The 19,480-nt window shown below is 32.5% G+C and overlaps 2 protein-coding genes across 3 annotated transcripts; both read right to left on the bottom strand.

The window, feature by feature from the left end:
- Positions 1-898: 898 nt before the first annotated feature.
- On the bottom strand, positions 899-5,822 carry LOC133679380 (protein CNGC15b). Of its 2 annotated transcripts, none has more exons than XM_062101959.1 (8): positions 5,543-5,822; positions 4,665-4,740; positions 3,937-4,495; positions 3,635-3,847; positions 2,921-3,216; positions 2,658-2,769; positions 2,123-2,359; positions 899-1,726 (listed from the first exon to the last, which is right to left on the bottom strand). In XM_062101959.1, exons 2-8 carry the CDS (start codon positions 4,691-4,693, stop codon positions 1,052-1,054), a joined length of 2,121 nt encoding a protein of 706 aa, XP_061957943.1. In that variant the 5' UTR covers positions 4,694-4,740; positions 5,543-5,822; the 3' UTR covers positions 899-1,051. The 2 variants fall into 2 exon arrangements, with proteins under 2 accessions (XP_061957943.1, XP_061957944.1); XM_062101960.1 differs by lacking the exon at positions 5,543-5,822 and adding an exon at positions 5,124-5,513.
- Positions 5,823-15,160: 9,338 nt separating this feature from the next.
- Positions 15,161-19,322, bottom strand: LOC133679615 (exosome complex component RRP41-like). The gene is made up of 7 exons (XM_062102266.1): positions 19,049-19,322; positions 17,972-18,050; positions 17,744-17,846; positions 17,536-17,656; positions 17,108-17,196; positions 15,682-15,831; positions 15,161-15,558 (listed from the first exon to the last, which is right to left on the bottom strand). The coding sequence occupies exons 1-7, from the start codon at positions 19,188-19,190 to the stop codon at positions 15,469-15,471; spliced, it is 774 nt and encodes a 257-aa protein (XP_061958250.1). The 5' UTR covers positions 19,191-19,322; the 3' UTR covers positions 15,161-15,468.
- Between the last annotated feature and the right edge of the window lie 158 nt (positions 19,323-19,480).

Raw genomic sequence — 19,480 nt, 5'->3', positions numbered from 1 at the left:
AGTTAAGCATCGGCGTGGCTTTTGTTGGAGTTGTCAGCCATTTTTGCACCTTCTGCTAGAAAGAGCACCGTTTTTGTCAATGATTTTTTATGTCCCTGTATTTTCCAACATGGCCGCATTCACCTTGCCTTTCATTTCAAATTCAAAGGCAGACCATTTCAGACAATATGGTCCACTCTTCCAGGAGGTGGTGTGCAGAGTACAGCAAGCAATTGCTTCAATGGCGCCCGCATGTGCTCTAACTAAAAAAATCATTGCCAAGAGTAAGATTGCTGCGTGTTGGGTTGTAAAAAAATCAATTGCTTCAATGACCGCATGTGATGCTTAGGGAGATTTTATATTTTTTTTAGTTTCCAAATTTCAACATCCAGCTAATATTTTTTAAAAGAATTTCTAAAGATACCAGTTTGATAAATATTTTACAACTTAATTTTCAATTATATATCATTAGCAAAAAAAATTTAATATTTCTTGATGCCTATAATTCTCTATTTATTTTATTAAATACACATATTAAATTTATAATTATATTTTCTTCTTGTTGCTAGAAACTGTGTTTGACAATGTCTATAAATTCTTTTTTTGCATTAAAAAAAAAATATATTTGATCCGATCGCTAATTGAGCATGCATAAACTAGCTATCCTTTACTAGACTAGAACGATGGACTTGGTTTGAGTACCGAAACATGAAGCAATTGCTGAGTGTCCTAATGGGCTCCAACAGGAAAATCATTGCCGAAGAGTTGACGATGAGTCCCTCTACCTGAAAACCAGTCTGCAATGCAACGTCCCAGAAAAATCATAACAACTTGTGAAATAGGAATTGATTTTATCCTTTTAATCTTCAAAACCAGATTTAAAGTCAACTTCGACTTAGGATTCATGGATCGCTTCAAATGATAAAATGGCTTGCTTTAATGTTTAATTCGCAAGGTTGTCCTGACTGTATATAGCTTTATAATGTTTATGAACAAATAATGAAATAATAGCATAAAAGACTTGTAATAAACATGCTAATCTATACATCCAAGCATGGGAGACTTGTAATAATCATTCCTCATCTACTGAAAAATCTGGTTCGTCCGGCTTCTGCAGTGAGCTCAAAACACTTGAATCTGAGCCGGAACGCTTAAGGACACCCCTTCTAGCGCTTGCTTTCAGCCTTGCTGCATACATGGATAAGCCAGACCCTGGTGATGTTAATTCAGGATCGGCAGCTGTTGGATTTTCTCTAGCTCTGAGGTCAGTCGCTTCCTTCCGTTTCTTATACCGGCGCCATGCTGCTTGTATGAAACAGGCAGCCCATGTTCTCCAATGGTGTGAGTAGAACCGGAACTTTTGTCTTAGTTGCTTGCTGTGAAGTCTTCTAAACTGCGATGCTACAAACTTCAAGTCTTCTGCACTGAGGGCAAATGCCTCTACTTCCAAAATAGCTTTAACTGTGCGTGTAGATGATGGGAGGATGATACTTGGGCGTGGGTCTAATGCCCATGTCAATAGTTCCTCGCCACAAAAGTCACCTGGACCAAGTCGGCAGGAATTGAAAAATCCAGTTCGGCCACCATTAGTTGTGTAGGAATCAAGGTTGCCGCGAATTATGAACAGCATCTCATTGACAGGATCACCTTCACGCACAAGAAACGTGCCTTCAGTGCACAACGCTGGTTGAAGCCTCTCGCATATTGCATCTAGCATCCTTTCATCCATTTGATCAAATAGCGGAACCTGCGTATTTCATAAGGAAATACATTTCAATCATATAATAATAGTAGGCACAAACCACTAACTTCCTCCTCGTTAATGCACTTCTGAGTACTTCAATTCTAAATTATGTGGTCCAGGTCTACCTTGAATCGCTGCATAAAGATCTAAGCAGATAAAAGACAATTTCTGCCTTTTGTACTGTGTATGGCTTGAATTAAATTGCTCTTCAGAGTTAAGTAATCGATTCTGTTGTCAATTAAACTGGTCCAACAGAAGTTATTCTGTCCTGTCAATGCTATTACAAAGTTTTCTTTTCAACCACATCATCCATGTCTAGTTCTACGAATAGATTAAGCAACACCCCTGTTGAGTTGAAGTGTAACTGTGCATGAAGGAATGTTCGATACAGTGACTTACTCTCCGAACTAAATCAAGGCAGAGATGGCGTTTGATGTCTCTTCGCAGTTCCATGGGCAGGCCTTTGAGAACAGCTTCTTCATCAACGCCCCTAGTGGCCACCCACTTATACTGATCGTATTTCCGAACAGACTGCTTCAACTCATGCGGTAGCTGCCTGTGATGCATCCATTGTTCGGTATCAGTTCTCTTGATTCTCCACTCTTCCAAGTGAACTGTTGTTGATTGTAGGTATGTCTGCAAGTACAACGTATACCAGTAGTGAATAACATGTAGTGTAGCAACCCAAGGATTTCTGAGAATTTAAAGAAGCATTTCAGAGAACGAAAGCAATGCAAAGGGACTAAAAGGCATTTTCTGAATTCTCTGATGTCATCAGTTTCTCGGTTCTGGGAAAAAGTCTAAGAATAAGGGTCGATGTTAAGGCAAACCTAAACAAGTTGTGCAGCTTCAGTTTTTAGGACATGGGAGGATTCATATGGCATTATAAATTTGCTACAGAAATCTGGCATTGATAAAAATGTGAAGAACTTACTTGCATATTCCCTATAAGCAATCCGAAGAGAACTAGTCCAAGCGTTGCAATGATGATGGAAAATGCTATTTCACCCACATAAGTGCTTGTTGAAAGATTTTGCCCCAGTGAGCTGCATGCAGGGTTGATGTTAAGGAGCATTGATAAAACAGTACCATTAATATCTGATTTTTTATTAAAAAAAGTTGAGTTTGGATTTTAAATGATGCGCTTAAATCCTAGCAGTGATCCTCTGGGTTACCTGAGGTTAGAATGCAGATTACCTGAGGTTCCTTAAGCCCCACCAAAAACAGTAAAAGTATTTGTTGAAGAATGATGCAGTCGTAACATCAAATGTCAACGCATCACCATATATTCCAAACTGATAGTAATTATTATCTGGGTTGCAAAAGTTTGTGATGTTGCTTGATTTGAACCAAGATTCTCTTTGAGGACTGTCATGCACCCGACGACAATCAAAGAATCCATACTCACAAGATAACTTCTCTAGATTACAGACACTTCTCCAGCATGCTTCCTGTCGCTCAATCGATAGAAGATACCAGCAAGCTCCTAAAACCTGTTTTGCACCAAGGAAATGAATAGGTTGAGGGTCTCTATTTAGCTTATACGCAGCCACACACATTGCTTTAACTTGTAGCTCAATTGACCAACCCAAAGCCATTTCTTTGACCAGAAATAGCTTGTCATATGCTTCATCAACCCTAGCAAAGACAAAAAAAAAAAAAAAAAAAAAAAAAAAACAAGAAGAAGAAACACTAACAAAGCTGGACAATTCTGACAGAGTCATCAAGTGATATAGGTATGCTCTCTCTGTAAGCGAACAACAGAGCAGGTGCACTTAAAAAGAGTTTTTTTTACTCTATATCTCTAAATGTTAAAACTACTATGAAGAGACAGCTAGAATTCTCCATTATTCAAGACAAAACCTATGCTAATCTAAAGCTCGTCAAGAGAAAAGGTTACTTCGAACTTACATGGCTAGCCAGCATGTAAAGCATCAGGTTGTAAGCAGCTCCTGCCCATGCTGTTTCTGTTACAACACCAGTGGTCTTGACAATATGCGATGAGAGTGGAAATATCAGAAAAAGTCGTGGGAGATACTGAAAAATGACGATGAAACGAAGGACATTTTTTGTGTTTCTCATCGTTGAACCACTAAGATTGGGGATAACAATCCAAATTAACACCTGCAATGTACATAAAGCAACAAGATTAACCGGTGGAACCCTTTTTGTGCCTGTTTATATGCCAACTAAAAATGACAGAGTTGGCACACCTGAGGAAGAGGCAAGGCTGCAATAAGATCGATCCAGAAATTCTTCTGTAGGTACCTTAACGCAATCTTTTTAGAATCTATAACAAGTTCTCCTCTCCCAAAAACACGAGAAGAAGGCGCGACATAAGCAGTACGAAAACGAATTAAAATCTGAATCATGTAGAAGACATCAGATATTGATCTAACAATTGTAAGGCCTACTTCAAGGGGAATGCCAATATCAATACATAATTCATTCCAGACTTCAGGCAAGTAAAAGAAAAGTGGATCAACAAACAAGGAAACTAAGCATGCTACTAAAAAGATCTTAGTCCATCTCCGTATCGATGCTCCTCGAGGATCCAATATCTTTTTCTTCACTCTATCATAATCCTCAGAGAAAACTCTAGACAGTATTTTAGCTTTAAATGATTTTCCAGTCTTCCCAGACACCTCCATCTGAGACATCGTCTTCCTACTAGAGTCTGACATTTGTGTTCCATCAATGTTGTATTTAAGCTTAATTGCACCATCTCCATTCACTGCCGGTGGTAAGCTTAATTCAAGATCATCTCTAAACCTGAAAAATCGTTACATGCAAGTCTCAAATTTAGGAAGTGATCGAGCCCATGAATTCAATTATCTAAATTGGACAGCAAAATTAGCTAGCACTTGGAGACTTATTATGTATAAAAGTTGGGAGCAAAATTAGAAATTTGATAGAATTAAAGAAGTGGAAAGGCACAAACCTTACAGATTTTGAATTCCCAAAACCCATTTTGTTCCACTGAGAATAAAGCTGTGGCCTCAACTATGGGATTTGATCTGCAATACAAGAAAGACGAAGGTGTGGAAATATAAGGGCAACTAAAAATCATTTATTGGTTGGCATATATTGCAGCGCTGAATCAACTGAAACTGACAAGACAGTAGTTTAAAGCCACAAGAGGCAATCAAAGAGGTAGCAAATCTATGGCCTCATCTTAAACCAGGTATCATGTGAACAAAATATACAAAAATCTGCATCAACTTGGACATCAAGCTGGCTAGAAAAAGACTATCCTGCCTTTTCAGGAAAGATGCAAACCAAACACGTGAACAAATTTCTTTTAATGCTACCTTAAATCTGCAAACAGTTAAGACACACACACATACACCCCCTCATTGAAAGGATTTTCCATAAATTCAATGTATGTTGAATCTGTAACCTTTGATAACCGTAAAGAACCTTTATGCTGTATTGAATTATGACAAGTTTGAAACACAGCCCCTAAGATTACGGCACGCACCCTAGCCTGTGCTCAAAAACCTGCAAATACATCATCCATCATACTTATACAAGTGTCTGAAATCAGACCAAAAGGCAGAAGCTGTGATTTCTTGCCTTATAATCGAAGCATAATTAACGAATGTAAATTTAAAACCGTTTCACACCATGAGGGTATTTGTTCTGCATTAAGCGTAGGAGCATACATAGATTCAAACAAAAACATTTTTTAACAGGCATTCAAATGACAGCAAACCCACAAAACACATTGATTTTGTACTGTGAACATAGCAGAAAGAACGATATTAACACTTCATTAACAGAGAGAGAGAGAGAGAGAGAGAGAGAGAGAGCTCTTGCATTGCAAAGTAGTCCTTTCATTATGCTCAATTCCATCTGCTATGCTTCTCTCCAGTTGTTACTGATTTTCAGCACAGATAGAATTTAATTTTCCAAAAAAAAAGGAAATCGAATATGAACAGTTTCCATTATTGGAATATCATATATATATTAAAAAAAAAAACCCTTCTTCTAATTCAATCTCCTCGTATGCCAACAATGTTGGCTATGGCTATAGCATGTATGAAATAGTAAACATATTTCGTAATATTGTAACAGCTTTGAAATCTGAGAATACAAAGCAAACGAAAGGGAAGCTAAAAAAGAAATTATATAGTAGTTTTATGAAATGAATTTTTAATGATAAAATCGAAGGAAAAGAGTGGGAGAGGCAGAAGAGAGGGACAAAGAGACACTGACATGTGAGCGTGTCCAAAAATAGGAAGAGGCTTCTGTTCTTGTCCTTGGTTTTTTGTACTCACTTTCATAGTTAACTTTGTAAAGATCCGAGGAGTTGACTGAGATAGATTCTGATCTCGCTTGCCTATGGCATCTTGACACGTGAATCTGCCATTGATTCACGCTGTTCTTCACCGCAACTAAATTTAATGGCGGTTCCACTCCATTGCCAGTAACTCTTCATGCATGAATTCATGAGTGAATTATAAATTTGGTACCTTTAGTCTTGAGAAACAAATTATTTAGTGTGTTTCGTTTTAAAAAATAACTATTTAGTCCTTTTTAAAATTTTATGTTTTTTTCCAATTTATTTTGTTCTTAGTTGTATTAAGAAATAGAATACAAAATAAATAAATATTATGAAAAGATTGATGAGAAAATAAAAAATTGAAACAAAATAATATTAAATTAAGCATGGTCAACACTAGCCAAGGTACTAGTTAATTAGTTTTTGAAATTAGAAAGATTATTTAATTCATTTGGCAGAACTAGAAGGACTAATTTATAATCTACTTATAAATTCATACTATTAATTTTAAAATCAACAATTTAGATTTTAATGGATCATAGCCTGAGGAGAGTCAACTTCAACGAGAATTATTGTCCTAACCTAATTTAAGTGGCCACTAAACAAAATGATAAAAAAATTATAAGTAATTTCTTAAATAAATAAATAAATTGTAGGTTCAATTCACATAAAAAAAATTAAAAGAAAAACAATCCTAATTTAATTTTTTTCTATAAGTTTATCACTGTCTCATAACTAAGTTTTAGTAGATTGGCTCGGTTTGACTCAGCTTATTTTTCTAATTGAATTTTGTTTTTAATTTTATCATTCAATATTGGGTTGATTGAGAATTGAACTTAATAAATTTTTTTATTGCTTTTTACATGATTATCCGAGTCTCATGATCTGAGTTTAAGATTTGATAAGTTAACCTGAGTTGATTCGAGTAAATCCAAGTAGATCTAATATATTGTTATCTCAATATTTAAAAAATAACATCATTTTGATTTTTTTAGTCAAATTATATTTTTATCAGTCATTCGGATTGTTTTTAAACATGTGTAAAGTCAACTATGTCACATCAATTCAATCTTCATATAATTTTTTTTTTGCTAGAAAATATGTTAATAATGTCTAAATATTCTTTTATGTTTAACAAAAAATTGAATGGACTCGCAGAGTAGCACGTATAATTATCTAGTTGTATTGCTATTTGTTTACATGTGACTGTTAAAAAGAATATTGGAGATGCTCATAAAAATAATAAATATGATTCATTAATCTTAGAAAGCAAGAAACTTTTCACCTGGTATTAATTGAAATATTTTAAACTTGATAAGACTCTGAATTTCCATAAGATTTCAACTATTTCTTGACTATGCCAATGATTAGCATAATCAAGAAATTGAGTTAACCATTTATACTTTTATTGAGAAGAAAATGTAATACCGATTAAAAAAATTGGAAAATTTCTTGACTATGCCAATGATTCTCTCTCTCTCTCTCTCTCTCTCTCTCTCTCTCTCTCTATATATATATATATATATATATATATATAAACAAAAATAAAAGATCTTTAGTTTAGAAAAAAAAATAGTAATGCAAATAAGCCAAACATGGCCTTTATTTTCAAAGTGAAATATTCAGATTTATTGGTTCTCCAAAATTTTAAAAAATAATTTCTTAAAATAAATTTAAGTTTTAACCAGTGCAAAAATGCTTCTTAAAATATTTTCTGATAATTATTTATATGTAAACATTTTTAAAAATAAAAAAAAATGTATTTTTATCTCCTCTCGACCCAAATTCTCAACTTTTTTTTTTATCAATATGATCAGTTATACAAATAACCAAACCCTAAGTAAATCAAAGATTGTTTAGCAATTTTACATTTTTTTATTCGGTTACTTGTAGTAGTAATTAATATCTATATTGTTACTGCATGGAAAATTAAATACCCTTCCACAAGCAGACATACAGACAAGAAGTTTCTTGAACCTAACCAAGCACCTTGCTGAAGTGAATGGGAAAAACACACACACACACACACACACACACACACACACACACACAACCCCTGTGTTAGCATTTAATCATGGCCATCCAACGGTTGTTTCCCGAAATAATAACAGGCTGGATTTTATACGTTGATGGCTAATGAAGGGACCAAGAAATCAAAGCCTCAAAAAAGAAATCATGGGTGCACGTGCTTTGCGTTAATATTTTATTATTGACCCGGGTTACGATGTACATCAAATTATTTTTATTTTTATTTTTATTTTTATTTTAAAAAATATTCATATATTGTTATCTTGTTTTTAAATATTGGTCTGACAAGTGTATTGAATGATAATTTTTTTTTAATATTGAGATGATAATTAAATCTATAATTAATATCATGAGATCATAATAATTCTATATAAAATAAATCAAAATAAATTATAAAAATGAATTCATAATCAATTTAATGTTGAAGGATAAAACTGAAAAAAATATTAAATTAAAAAAGGATAAAAAAAATTATTCGAGTCAACTCTGGTTAACTTCTCAAACCCGTACTTAGGTCATGAAATCATGATAACACCACAGAAAAAATTATGAATCTTAATTTATAACCAATCCAATTTGAAAGATGAAATCGAAAAACAAATCAATTAAAAAAGAATAGAAAAACAACCCAAGTTAAACCGAGCTAACCTGTTAAACTCGTCACATGGATCATGAGATCGGGATAACTCTATAAAAAACAATTTGAAAAACATTAAGAAGCTCAATTCCTAAATAATCTAATATTGAAAGATTAAATTGAAAAATAAATAAATAAATAAAAGATTGAGTTGTTGGAGGGAGGTAAATGGAAAAAAAAATATTCAATTAAAAATGACAAAAAAAAATTGAATCAACATAACTAACTCACAATCCGGGTTAGCCTAATCAAGATAAACCCATTAAAGCAAATTGAAAATGATTACGATGCCCAATTAAAAAGTATTCAATTAAAAAATGATCCAAAAAATAAATAGATTTAACCCGGTTAACCTGTCAAACCAGTGATTTAGGTAATGAGATTGTGATAACCCTTTAGAAAGCAAATATAAAATATTTATGAAGTCCAATTTCTAACCAACTTTATATTGAATGATAAAATAAAAAAAATCAATTAAAATAAAAATCAAATCAAGTCCACTCGAACTAACATGTTAAATCAGTGACTTAAATCATGAGATCATGGTAAATTCATAAAATACAAATCGAGAAAAATCATAAAACACAATTCTCAAAACAACCTAATATTGAAAAATGAAATTAGAAAAAAAAATTAGATTGTTAAAGAATTAAATTAAAAAAAATCAAATAAAAAACATAAAACATAAAATACTATTCTAATAAATAATGTTTTATAGATTATTGTTTTGCAACACCCTTCATTTATTTATTTTTTTGCAATTGTTAATGTTAATAGTTGTTAATTAATGTTAATTTTGACCCACAGGCCAGAAGTTCAATATGTTAGGTTTTTTCTGCTCTTTTTTTATTTTTTATTTTTTTTAGCAGGTACGGAGATACGAACACAGGAAAGAGGGGAAGAAAGTACAAAAGAGGTACTAATCACTGATGGGTGTCGGCTTTGGCACCTCCCTTCTTAACCCAGCTCATAAATACACAGTCGCTGGATCTAAGATTGTCCCTCGAATAGGCACAAGACACCTGGCAACAACACGGTCTCTTAATGAACCTCATAAAGCATCAAAAAGATGCCTTTTGGGATGCTACCTACGGTTAAAAATCATTGTCCATTAATTTTTATAATTAAAAAGATATTTCTTGGAAAAATATAAAGGGTAATTCATTTACAATTTACTTCACTGCCTGAGTCAAGAGATTAGAAGGAAAGAGTTCAGGTTTCAGCCGGGTGTACCTAAATTTCAAGTCGATCTGTTGGGTTAATTAGATTTTATTAGGTTAATTTTTCAGTGGATTTTTATTTAAATTCAGACTGATTTCCGGCCTGGATCAACCAAATCTCAAGTTAACCCACTGAACCGATCCAAGCTTCGAAACTATAATTAGAAGTTAAGGTCTCTATCAAAAAGCAAGTAAAAAAAACGTTTTTAACATCTCAACTTTCAATAAAAGCATTGCTGTGAAAATTATGGTTCCCTTCTATTTTAACTAACTTTACACTTTTTTAGATAATATAACTTTATATTTATTTTCTTGTAACTAAATAATGTGATATTAAAAAAAACCTAAAACTCCTCAAAAAAAATATTATTCACATGTCTTGATTTACCATGGATTGGAATAATAAAATTACTATTTTACCATTCTAGAAAAACTAAATTATCTATTAGAGATAATTGGATATTTTAATAGGGTTAATTGGTTATTTTAAAATTACCCAAAGCAACTTGGTTTTATATTTCACTTGCACAACACAATAAAATGAGTTTATTGCTCTTACAACAAGAGATTCCTTACCTTACCTCGTGAGCTTGTTTGGACTTTTATTTTATTTTATTTTTTTATGATTATTACGTGGTCTTAGAGGTTTTTTATTGCTATTTATTTTATTTGAGATCATTTTTAAAATTGATTTTTTTATGATTTAATCCTCCTTCATTTTCTATTGTTTTTTTTTACCATGGCAAATTTTTTAAATTGATAAATTTTTTTTTACGATTTAATCCTCCTTCAACATTGAATTAAGCTTTTTGATTGAACTCGAGTTTACGATTTAACGAGTTGCGAATTATAGATATTAACTCAGAGTTTAAGAGATTTGTTCGAGTTAATTGTTTTTGTTTTTTTTTAAGCTCATGTTTTTTCTTAATTTTATCATTCAGCATTTGGTTTAATTGGAATTAGCCTCTGTTTTTTTATTTGCTTTATTTAAAATTTTTCTCTAATTTTGAAAATGATTTAAATTATCTTGAGTCTTTTTATTTGTTGCTCTTTGTTAAATTTAGCTTTCTTAAAAAAATATTATTTTAAATTAAATTAAATCAATTTTTTAAATATAAGTATGTTGTGCACACTTCATGATATATATATATATATCTTTTTTGATTATTTTTTTAGTTGAATATTTTTTTTTATCTTCTATATTTAGTTAATTAGGATTGGGCTTCCTTTATTTTTTTAAAGTTTTATGAAATTATCACAATCTTATACTTCGAATCACAAGTTAAACCATGGTTAGCCTAGATCAAGCTAATGTATCACCATCTTAATATTTTTTTTTCTGCAAATAATATATCGTTTAGTATATATTATTATCTTAATATTTTAAAAAATTTTACTTCCTAACATCTTTACACCTTTTTTAAGATTAGAAAAAATTAATCTGACTTACTCTAATAACATACAATGCATTGTGGTGGAGCTAGAAATTTATTTGTCAAAGGGAGGTTAATAAATAAACTTGGATAAAATTTATTCACGCAAGACGGATTAAGGAATTGGAACTGGGGCTCAAAAAATTGGATGTATAAAACAAAATTAAAAACACACTCAAAGATCAAGGGTTTTTTTTTTTTGACAGCGACAACCCAGTGTTATACTATAAAAAAAAATATATGTGAAAAAATAAACATTATATGATAATAGTTATATTATAAGTAGGATTAATTAAAAAAAATTAAAAGATAAAAGTTACTGCCACATATAAAAAACCATGCATATAAGATGAACTTTTAAAAAGGTGTCACATGACACGTAATTAAAAAACAACAACAATTCTTATAAACATGAGATTATGAAAAAAAATCTTGAAATATAAGAGGTTATCAGCCATTGATAAACAATTAATTAAAGCATCAATCAACTAACTTTATAAGATGGATTGCAAGTAGGATTGACAACAACAATCGACAACAACTCAAATTTAAATAACTTAATTGTAGTTTTATCAGGTTTTTAGGATTTTTCAATAATAAATGATAATTCATAAATGATAAGTCTATATAAACGATAACTTTATAGGTGATAGAATAATAAATAATAATTTTATAGGCGATAATCAAGTTTCTTTGTAATTAGTAAGTTTGTAATTTTAATTTTATAACCCAAAAATTACCAAAAAAATATTTCGTTATCTAGAAGTTTCACTTCATGGATGTAATCAGAGTATAAATCACTTTATAAATATAAATATTTATTTTCTAAGTTATTGAGTTTACTTTACATTCAAATTGTTTTAATTATTTGGTTACTTCTTTCGTTGAGTGGATTTAATTATATTGATAATCATAAAGTTTTATAATATAAATTTAGAATTATTTAAGCAAATTTAGTACTAAATTCAAAGTTTAAACCAGTTAATTTAGAACTTTAATCTTACATTGCAAAGTTCTTTCGACAAACATAAAAAGAATTTACATCAAACACCATGCATGTTAACCCCTTCTTAGATCCGCCTTAGATATGTTATGTCTTTTCTTTACAAGGGATAGATATGTCTATTTTCTTTTTTTCATAAGGTCATCAAAGCACAAACTTTGCTGCATTAGTTAACAGCAAGCAATAAATTTTTTTAAAAAATCATGATAATTAAGTTGATTAAAGTAGTACAAACCATGCTAAACTCTTGTCTACAAATTTCCAAGTTTTGGTCTCCTCTTTCCCTTCAAATCTTTCAAATAACGAGTCAATACTCGAAGAAAACAGAGGCCGTTGGTATGATGAGGCACGTTAATGTACCAAGAGAGGTTTTGGCAATATTGCTCCCGAGCATTGCTAGACTTTTTCTGAAGTGCTGGTATCACGATCAATAATTAATATCCTTGTCAATGGAACCACAAAAGTGAAGAATGTTGATGCTTTCAAGACTGCAGCGAGCCCAATAACCCCATCGGTCATCGTAAATCAAGTGGACATAGAAGAGAAACGCACTGCTCATAAACGCAATTCCATACATGGGGAAAACTACAACCGGCCGGGCTCATAAATGTTGAAAATAGGTATGCAAAACCAAACAGTATAGCTGATGAGGAGCTCCATAGAGTAACTTTCAACAGCTCTTTCTTGGGTTATTCTTCGTCGGAAGGCAATGGATTAGACACTGTTAAGCAGTGGTCTAAGAGAAAATAACACAAGGTGAGAAAAGTTATAAACGCTACCATTGGGATGTCATTGTTGATAAATGCACGGCATATGGTGCCTGTGCTATTGAATGTTAGGTGAAGGTATGTGATGGTTTGTGTAAATCTCAAGCTTTCACTACCACTGTTGCATTTGTTGCTAGCAAAAAAGGAATGTTGGGTTCTCACTGTTGCAATGATCTGGCAACATTTAAAAAAAAAATATTGATTTTTGATCGTGGTGGAAGAAAAGGGTCGCTGGAAATTAATGATGCCGGTTATTTGCGTGGTGGCCGGAAGGTATAGCTGTGTTCTTGTATGAATGAATGGTTTGTGACAATTCCAAGAAAATACACGGAATCACCATGGAAGAGAGGTTCTAAAAAGTCTATCCAACAAAAAAAGTTAAAAAGCCACGGCACATATATCTTTCCAGATCTTTTCATGACAGCAGCAAAGAAAGTAGCAGCTTGATTCCAAGGTGAATTTGCCCCAGTCAACTCTTTTTTTCTTTTTTGCTTGGAACTTGTCTTAATCAATAAATTGCAGAAATAAAAATCAATCCAAGTTCAGAACCAAGAGAGTATTTGTGGCTTTGTGCCCATCACTATTTGGACTTCAATGAAGTTTGAAGCAGGCAACAATTGGCCCGGTAGGAAGGAGGAGTGTGTGAATACTTTTGCTGAAAATAAGCGAAATTTATTTGAAACCGGGAAAGAAATTTATTTAAAATAAGGAGGAGTTTGTAGCGTAATTCGTTAATAAATAGACAAGTCCTAGTTTTTTACCTGCTAGAATTTTAAGTTAATTTCTAGCGCAAGAAAATAAAATAATTGCATTTTTTATGTATTTTTATACATTATAATTGTTTTAATTGAGAAACAAAAAGTTGTTGTTTATATTTTATAAGATAAATTAAAAATATCAGAACTGGTAAATAAAAAAAGCTTAAATACTAATTTAGCGAGAAGCTATTTTTTAAAATTGAAATAAAAATAATTGCACAAGCAAATATTTTACACCTGTTCTTTTTGTTTTATACATTTTCATATATTTTATTTTAGAGGCTAACTGTAGTTACTAATAACAAAGTATTTTTATTAAGAGAAAAATTAGAGACAAATTAAACTAATCTCTCAAAGCATTATGGAAAAGAAAAACTAGGCCTTGTTTGTTTTTTAATTTCAAAAACGTTTTTGAACAAAATTAAATTTTTTATTTATTTTTTTCTTTACTTTAAATTAATATTTTTTGGTGTTTTTAAATCATTTTGATGCGTTAATATCAAAAATAATTTTTTTAAAATAAAAAAAAATATAATTTTAATATATTTTCAAATGAAAAATACTTTAAAAAATAACCACAAGCACACTCCTATATAAAATGAGTCCTGATTTAACTTTTTCCAATATATTTACAGAAAACATCAATTTTATTGAACTCCTCTAGAGAATAACTCATTGTTACAAATTTCGAGTTTTTTAATAGCTAAAATGTGATTATCCCACTATTTTTTCTCCTCTCTCAACTTCTAGAAACTAAAAATAAAGAAAGAAAAATAAGTTGACTAAATGATAAGACAATTTGAAACTTCAAGAATGAAACTTGAATTTCCCGCACCAAAATCTAAATGAGCATGTACTTCTGCTCTACTTTTGCTCTTCGTCAATTATGATTATTATTTTAACTTGTATTTTTATTAACCCCAACTAAATTCTGATTTCGCAAGAAACCCTCTTTAAACATCCCTCAAAACTCACCATGCGGGAGGTAACGTAAATTGGAAGGATTACACATTAAAAAAAAAAATACCATTATATTGTAAATATGGATAGAATTGCAAAAATTAGGAGTTTGAGGATCAAAATGAAAAAACATGTCCATAGTGGATTGTGATGGGTGAACAAGGATTCACCTATCTATTTCAGTTTATGTTCTAATAATTCTAGTAAGGCAACTAACATCCAGGTTCCTTTGCAAAGCAGATTAAAAGCATTGTAACCTCAGTTTTCAACATTTTAATGCTGGATTTATCATAAATAATAGAAAAGCAATCCAAATGAGATTGCCTACGCGACAAAAATGTAACAATTACAGAATAATCACCTTGGTATAGGGAGATAAGTGACCATAAGATGAGACTAGAATACATTACAAAAAATTCAACACCACTCCACTGGTGTAAGAAGCTGGCTTACATGAAACACAGGCAACAGAAATATATCGATAGTAGAGATTAAAAAAGGTAAAATGTAGAGACAGGTGAGCATTAATCAGGAAAATTGAAAGTTCTCACAAAAATGGATGATTATTTGTTGTTTAAAGAGGGAAAGAAAAAGAAAAAACAGCTAAAAGGTGACCTATATTATACTAGCAACATTACTACAAAGGGGTTCTTTCTAATCCAGTGAAGCTGAAGCAGCCTCTTTCAAACAAGCCCTCATTATCTTGTCCAGCTTTGAGCAAGCATCCAAGCAAAGCTGCATTGCCTGTTTGTGAAAAGCAAAATCAGTACAGCCAAATTGCACACACCTTAGATTGCATACTGCCATGAATGGGATATGGTTTTTCCTATAGCTTGACAAATGATGTTTGCAGTTTAGATGACGCACCTCATTCAGTTTTGCAGTTGACCATTCCCCTGTAATAGAAAGCTGCGTGACCTCATAACGAGAAGGCATGCAAGTGATCATCAGGCTTCCATCTTGAAAACTTTCCTCTTCCAAAATTGGATCAATGATGAGGTTTCTACCAAGACAAGACTGCAAAACAAAAGAATCTAATTTACAAAACATGAAAATTTGATGGGAAACAACTGTGAACTAAACAAACGAGTTCAGGTCATTAAATCAGCTGGATATATCTTGAAAGAAGTAAAGAAATGCACAGCATTGTAAAGACATCTGAAAGCTTGATGAGCCATCCTTGCACTAATATGTTTCTGCTGCGTCACCATCAACTTAGTCACAAACAGCCACAGAATATTTCTACAGAGTCAAAGAGCCAAGCAATACCAGGCTATGGAAAAAATAAATGCATTAAGGCAACAAATATTAATGAGACCACCTAAGTTTTCTGATCTCCATCTATTCATAAAAGCCGGGTCAAAGCACAATCGCCATCAATGAGTAGTTATTTAGCAAAGTGCAATAATTTAAATGTCTACAAATTTTCATTCCAATAACCCAGGTTCAACGGGACTTACGACAAGATGGCCTTTTAAAAGTGACAAATTCTGAAGTGAACAAAGGAACAGGCTAAGATGAACAAATGTCAGAAAAAGACAGTTCAGTTAATTCCCATTTCTAGTTCAAAATTTGGGAAAACTACCCGTTACAAAGTGTTTTACCCCAAAGACTAAACTACATCGAACACCCAAATAAAGTTTCTACTACTTAAGATATTAAAACACTTCTTACTTCTATCAATTCTCAGCAATAAATAAGTACGTGAAAATATTAACTAAAGCTCAAACTAGAAAAACCCCACATTTTCAAAACAAACAAACAAACAGAGATAGTAATAAGAGATTTTAGATTTAACAAAATTTATCACATATTGAACTCAATCAGTAAATATTTTGGGTAATGAAGGAGAAGACATATACACAAGCCTGGGGGGGGGGGGGGGGGGGGGGGAAGAAAGAAAGAAACCAAAAATAAAATACTAGAATTGGAGATCATATTTGAATAAAGAATTCAACTCCTAAAGGGTAGATTTAAGGGTCCCAAGCATTCTCATCTTTAAGCATTCAGCAAAACGAGTTGGCAGGTCAAAATATTGGAAGAGAACAATGATCAATAACTACATTGCGCATGATTTTTTGTAAGCTCTGAGATTTGCCGTTCTGTGTCCCATGATTAGGGTTGGTTTATCCACATCAAACAATAACCAAGCAGACTAATTAAAATAAATACTAGAAGATATTTTACTAATTTGCAATGGATAACTGTGTATATGCATATAAAGTAAGAACTTCATGATAGATAACAACTAGAAACAGTGTCAGGAAACCTCAAGTCTATGCATGATGCATACCACAGAAACTCCAGCAACAAGGTCATACATCATAATCCCTGCATCCGCCAAGGCAAGGCTTGCACAAGATATTACAACAGGTAGATCACCTGCAAAAACATAATCTTGTTAACGAGTTTAAAGAAAAAAAAATTTAATAGCCACTAAAATTGTATTGAAAAAACAGGCTGTAGAAACAAGCAAGCAAACTTAAAAGGCATGAAAAAGCTTTGGAAGGTAAACAGAAGAACAACATTTCCAGTACGAGATTTGCATAGCAAGTCATAAAGGTGGTTGTGCTATTCTGCAAACTAGACATAGCATTCTTTTCCAAAGGAACACCCAGGCTAGGCATACGTTTTCTTAACCTGTCTTTATTTTCATTCTTCACCCCTTTATTCCCCCAAAACAGACCCAGATTTAGAGGTTAGTATGAAAATGTAACTCACTGCCGCCAGATTCTAACACCAATGCAAACACATCTACAGTTGTCTTGGGAAAAGTTTCCAACATGATTGCGCCTTCCAAAGCCTTATGAAGCATGGAAGAGAACTCTTTATTATCTGATCCCTAACAAAAAGGGGCATCATATATCAAAAAAGATAATAGGAGTTTGAAGATGAATATCAAAAATTTTATAGATGCATGCTAACATACCAGTCCACGAGCAGGGGTGGCAAAAGTGGTACAGCTAACATTGCAATTAAGCCTGCCCACATCACTGTACACCATTGCTTTCTTACTTTCTCTAGGCCCAAACCTGAAGCAAGAAATGGCAGTACAATGTAAAATTAAGTTTATATTATGAAGGTTGCTGTATTAATTATATCTCATATCATGGTTCCATCATGTCAGTATAACTAAAAAAATGAAGGCAATACTCACACAGAAACGATGACCTTTGTATTTCCAAATTCAGCATATGCAGATCCTGCAGCAGAATTCACCGCACCAGTCCTGAAAACTGCAAACGAAAAACATTTCAGTTCAAGTAAATTAGACAACAATCATATCATGCCTGCATAATCCCAAAACAGATAATTTATGTGTATGGTACATACAAGCAGATAAAAAAAAGTTGAAATATGAGCTACATTCTCTCAATTAAGAATCAAAATTTCAACCTCAACATCCTTACAGATCCAAAATAAAATTTTCATTTCAGTGCTGACCAACTACATTCATATTTTAGACGGAGGTCATCCATTTGAAGTAGAAATTGATGGGATTTAGCATCTATGGCAAAACGACTCTACTAATAGAACATGAGAATCACTTTCATCCACGGGTGTGCTCAACCCACCACTGAAAAGTTTGCACCCAACAACAAAAGAGGCAGAGACAGGCAGGCAGTGTAAAAAAGGCATAGCTAACCGATGTAAATATATCATGCCAAGTAAATTAAACAAGATTTCTAAAAAAAGACACAGAAACCTCAATTTCTCGAAACTTCATGCCTACAGTAAGAGAATTCAAATTATCTAAAAAAACAAATGAAGAACCAGCAACAAGGAACCAATTCAACATTTTTTGTCTTAGCATAACACCATTACACAATCAAAAACCAGCATCTTTTTAACGGATGATGGAACATAAAGATGGAAGATAATAAAAAAAAAAATTAATTAACAAAAAGAAGCCAAAAAACTGAAATTTACAAACTTTCACACTCATTGACACCCAAAAGCACATATTAACATTGAAACATCAAAGCTGACAACCCTTCATATAATTATAAAGGAAAGAAAAGAAAGCACAAGAAGAAAGCAGAGATAGGGAAAGCATGCCAGCATAAGTTCAAACAATCAAATCACAACACCCCAGAAGATTAAAAGAAAACCCGCTTAAAAAAAGTGACCATTCAGTGTAATCAAAGAAGATGGTTAAAAGCTAATTACTACTTGGAAAATTATAGAAAAAAAAAAAACAGTAAAAAGAGAGAAAAGGGAAATATATATATACAAGCAGGTCGGCACTGCTGGAAACCACGACCATCGGGACGAAGCCAGTCGACATCAGAGTCAGAGAAGAATGAAGAACGTTGGGTTTTCTTGGTGGGAGTGGGAGTGTAAGTGCCTGGGGCAGCACCACCTGTGGAAGCCATTGTGCTTGCTTTGACCTTATTTTTGCTCTGGTTTTTCCTTGGTATTCTGTTCTCGCCTCGCGGCAGCCAGAGGGAAGCAAACACGAGAGCTTTTTTTTCGTAGGCTGTCCTTTTTTCTGACGGCGTCGTTTACATGAATAATGAAGCATGAGAATTTTTATTTTTTTTCTTGGAACAAAATCCCATTCATTTACATTTACAAGCACAATTAAAATAAAGACAGCTAGGATGAAAATCAGCTTATATTATACGATCATAGTTTAAAAATAGGCTCTTTCGGAGGAGGATTT

Source organism: Populus nigra, chromosome 19 (genome assembly GCF_951802175.1).
Source record: "Populus nigra chromosome 19, ddPopNigr1.1, whole genome shotgun sequence".
In the NCBI taxonomy this organism is placed as follows: Eukaryota; Viridiplantae; Streptophyta; class Magnoliopsida; order Malpighiales; family Salicaceae; genus Populus; species Populus nigra.
The sequence above is the reverse complement of the archived record's forward strand: the minus strand, read 5'-3'. Positions and strand labels throughout refer to the sequence as shown.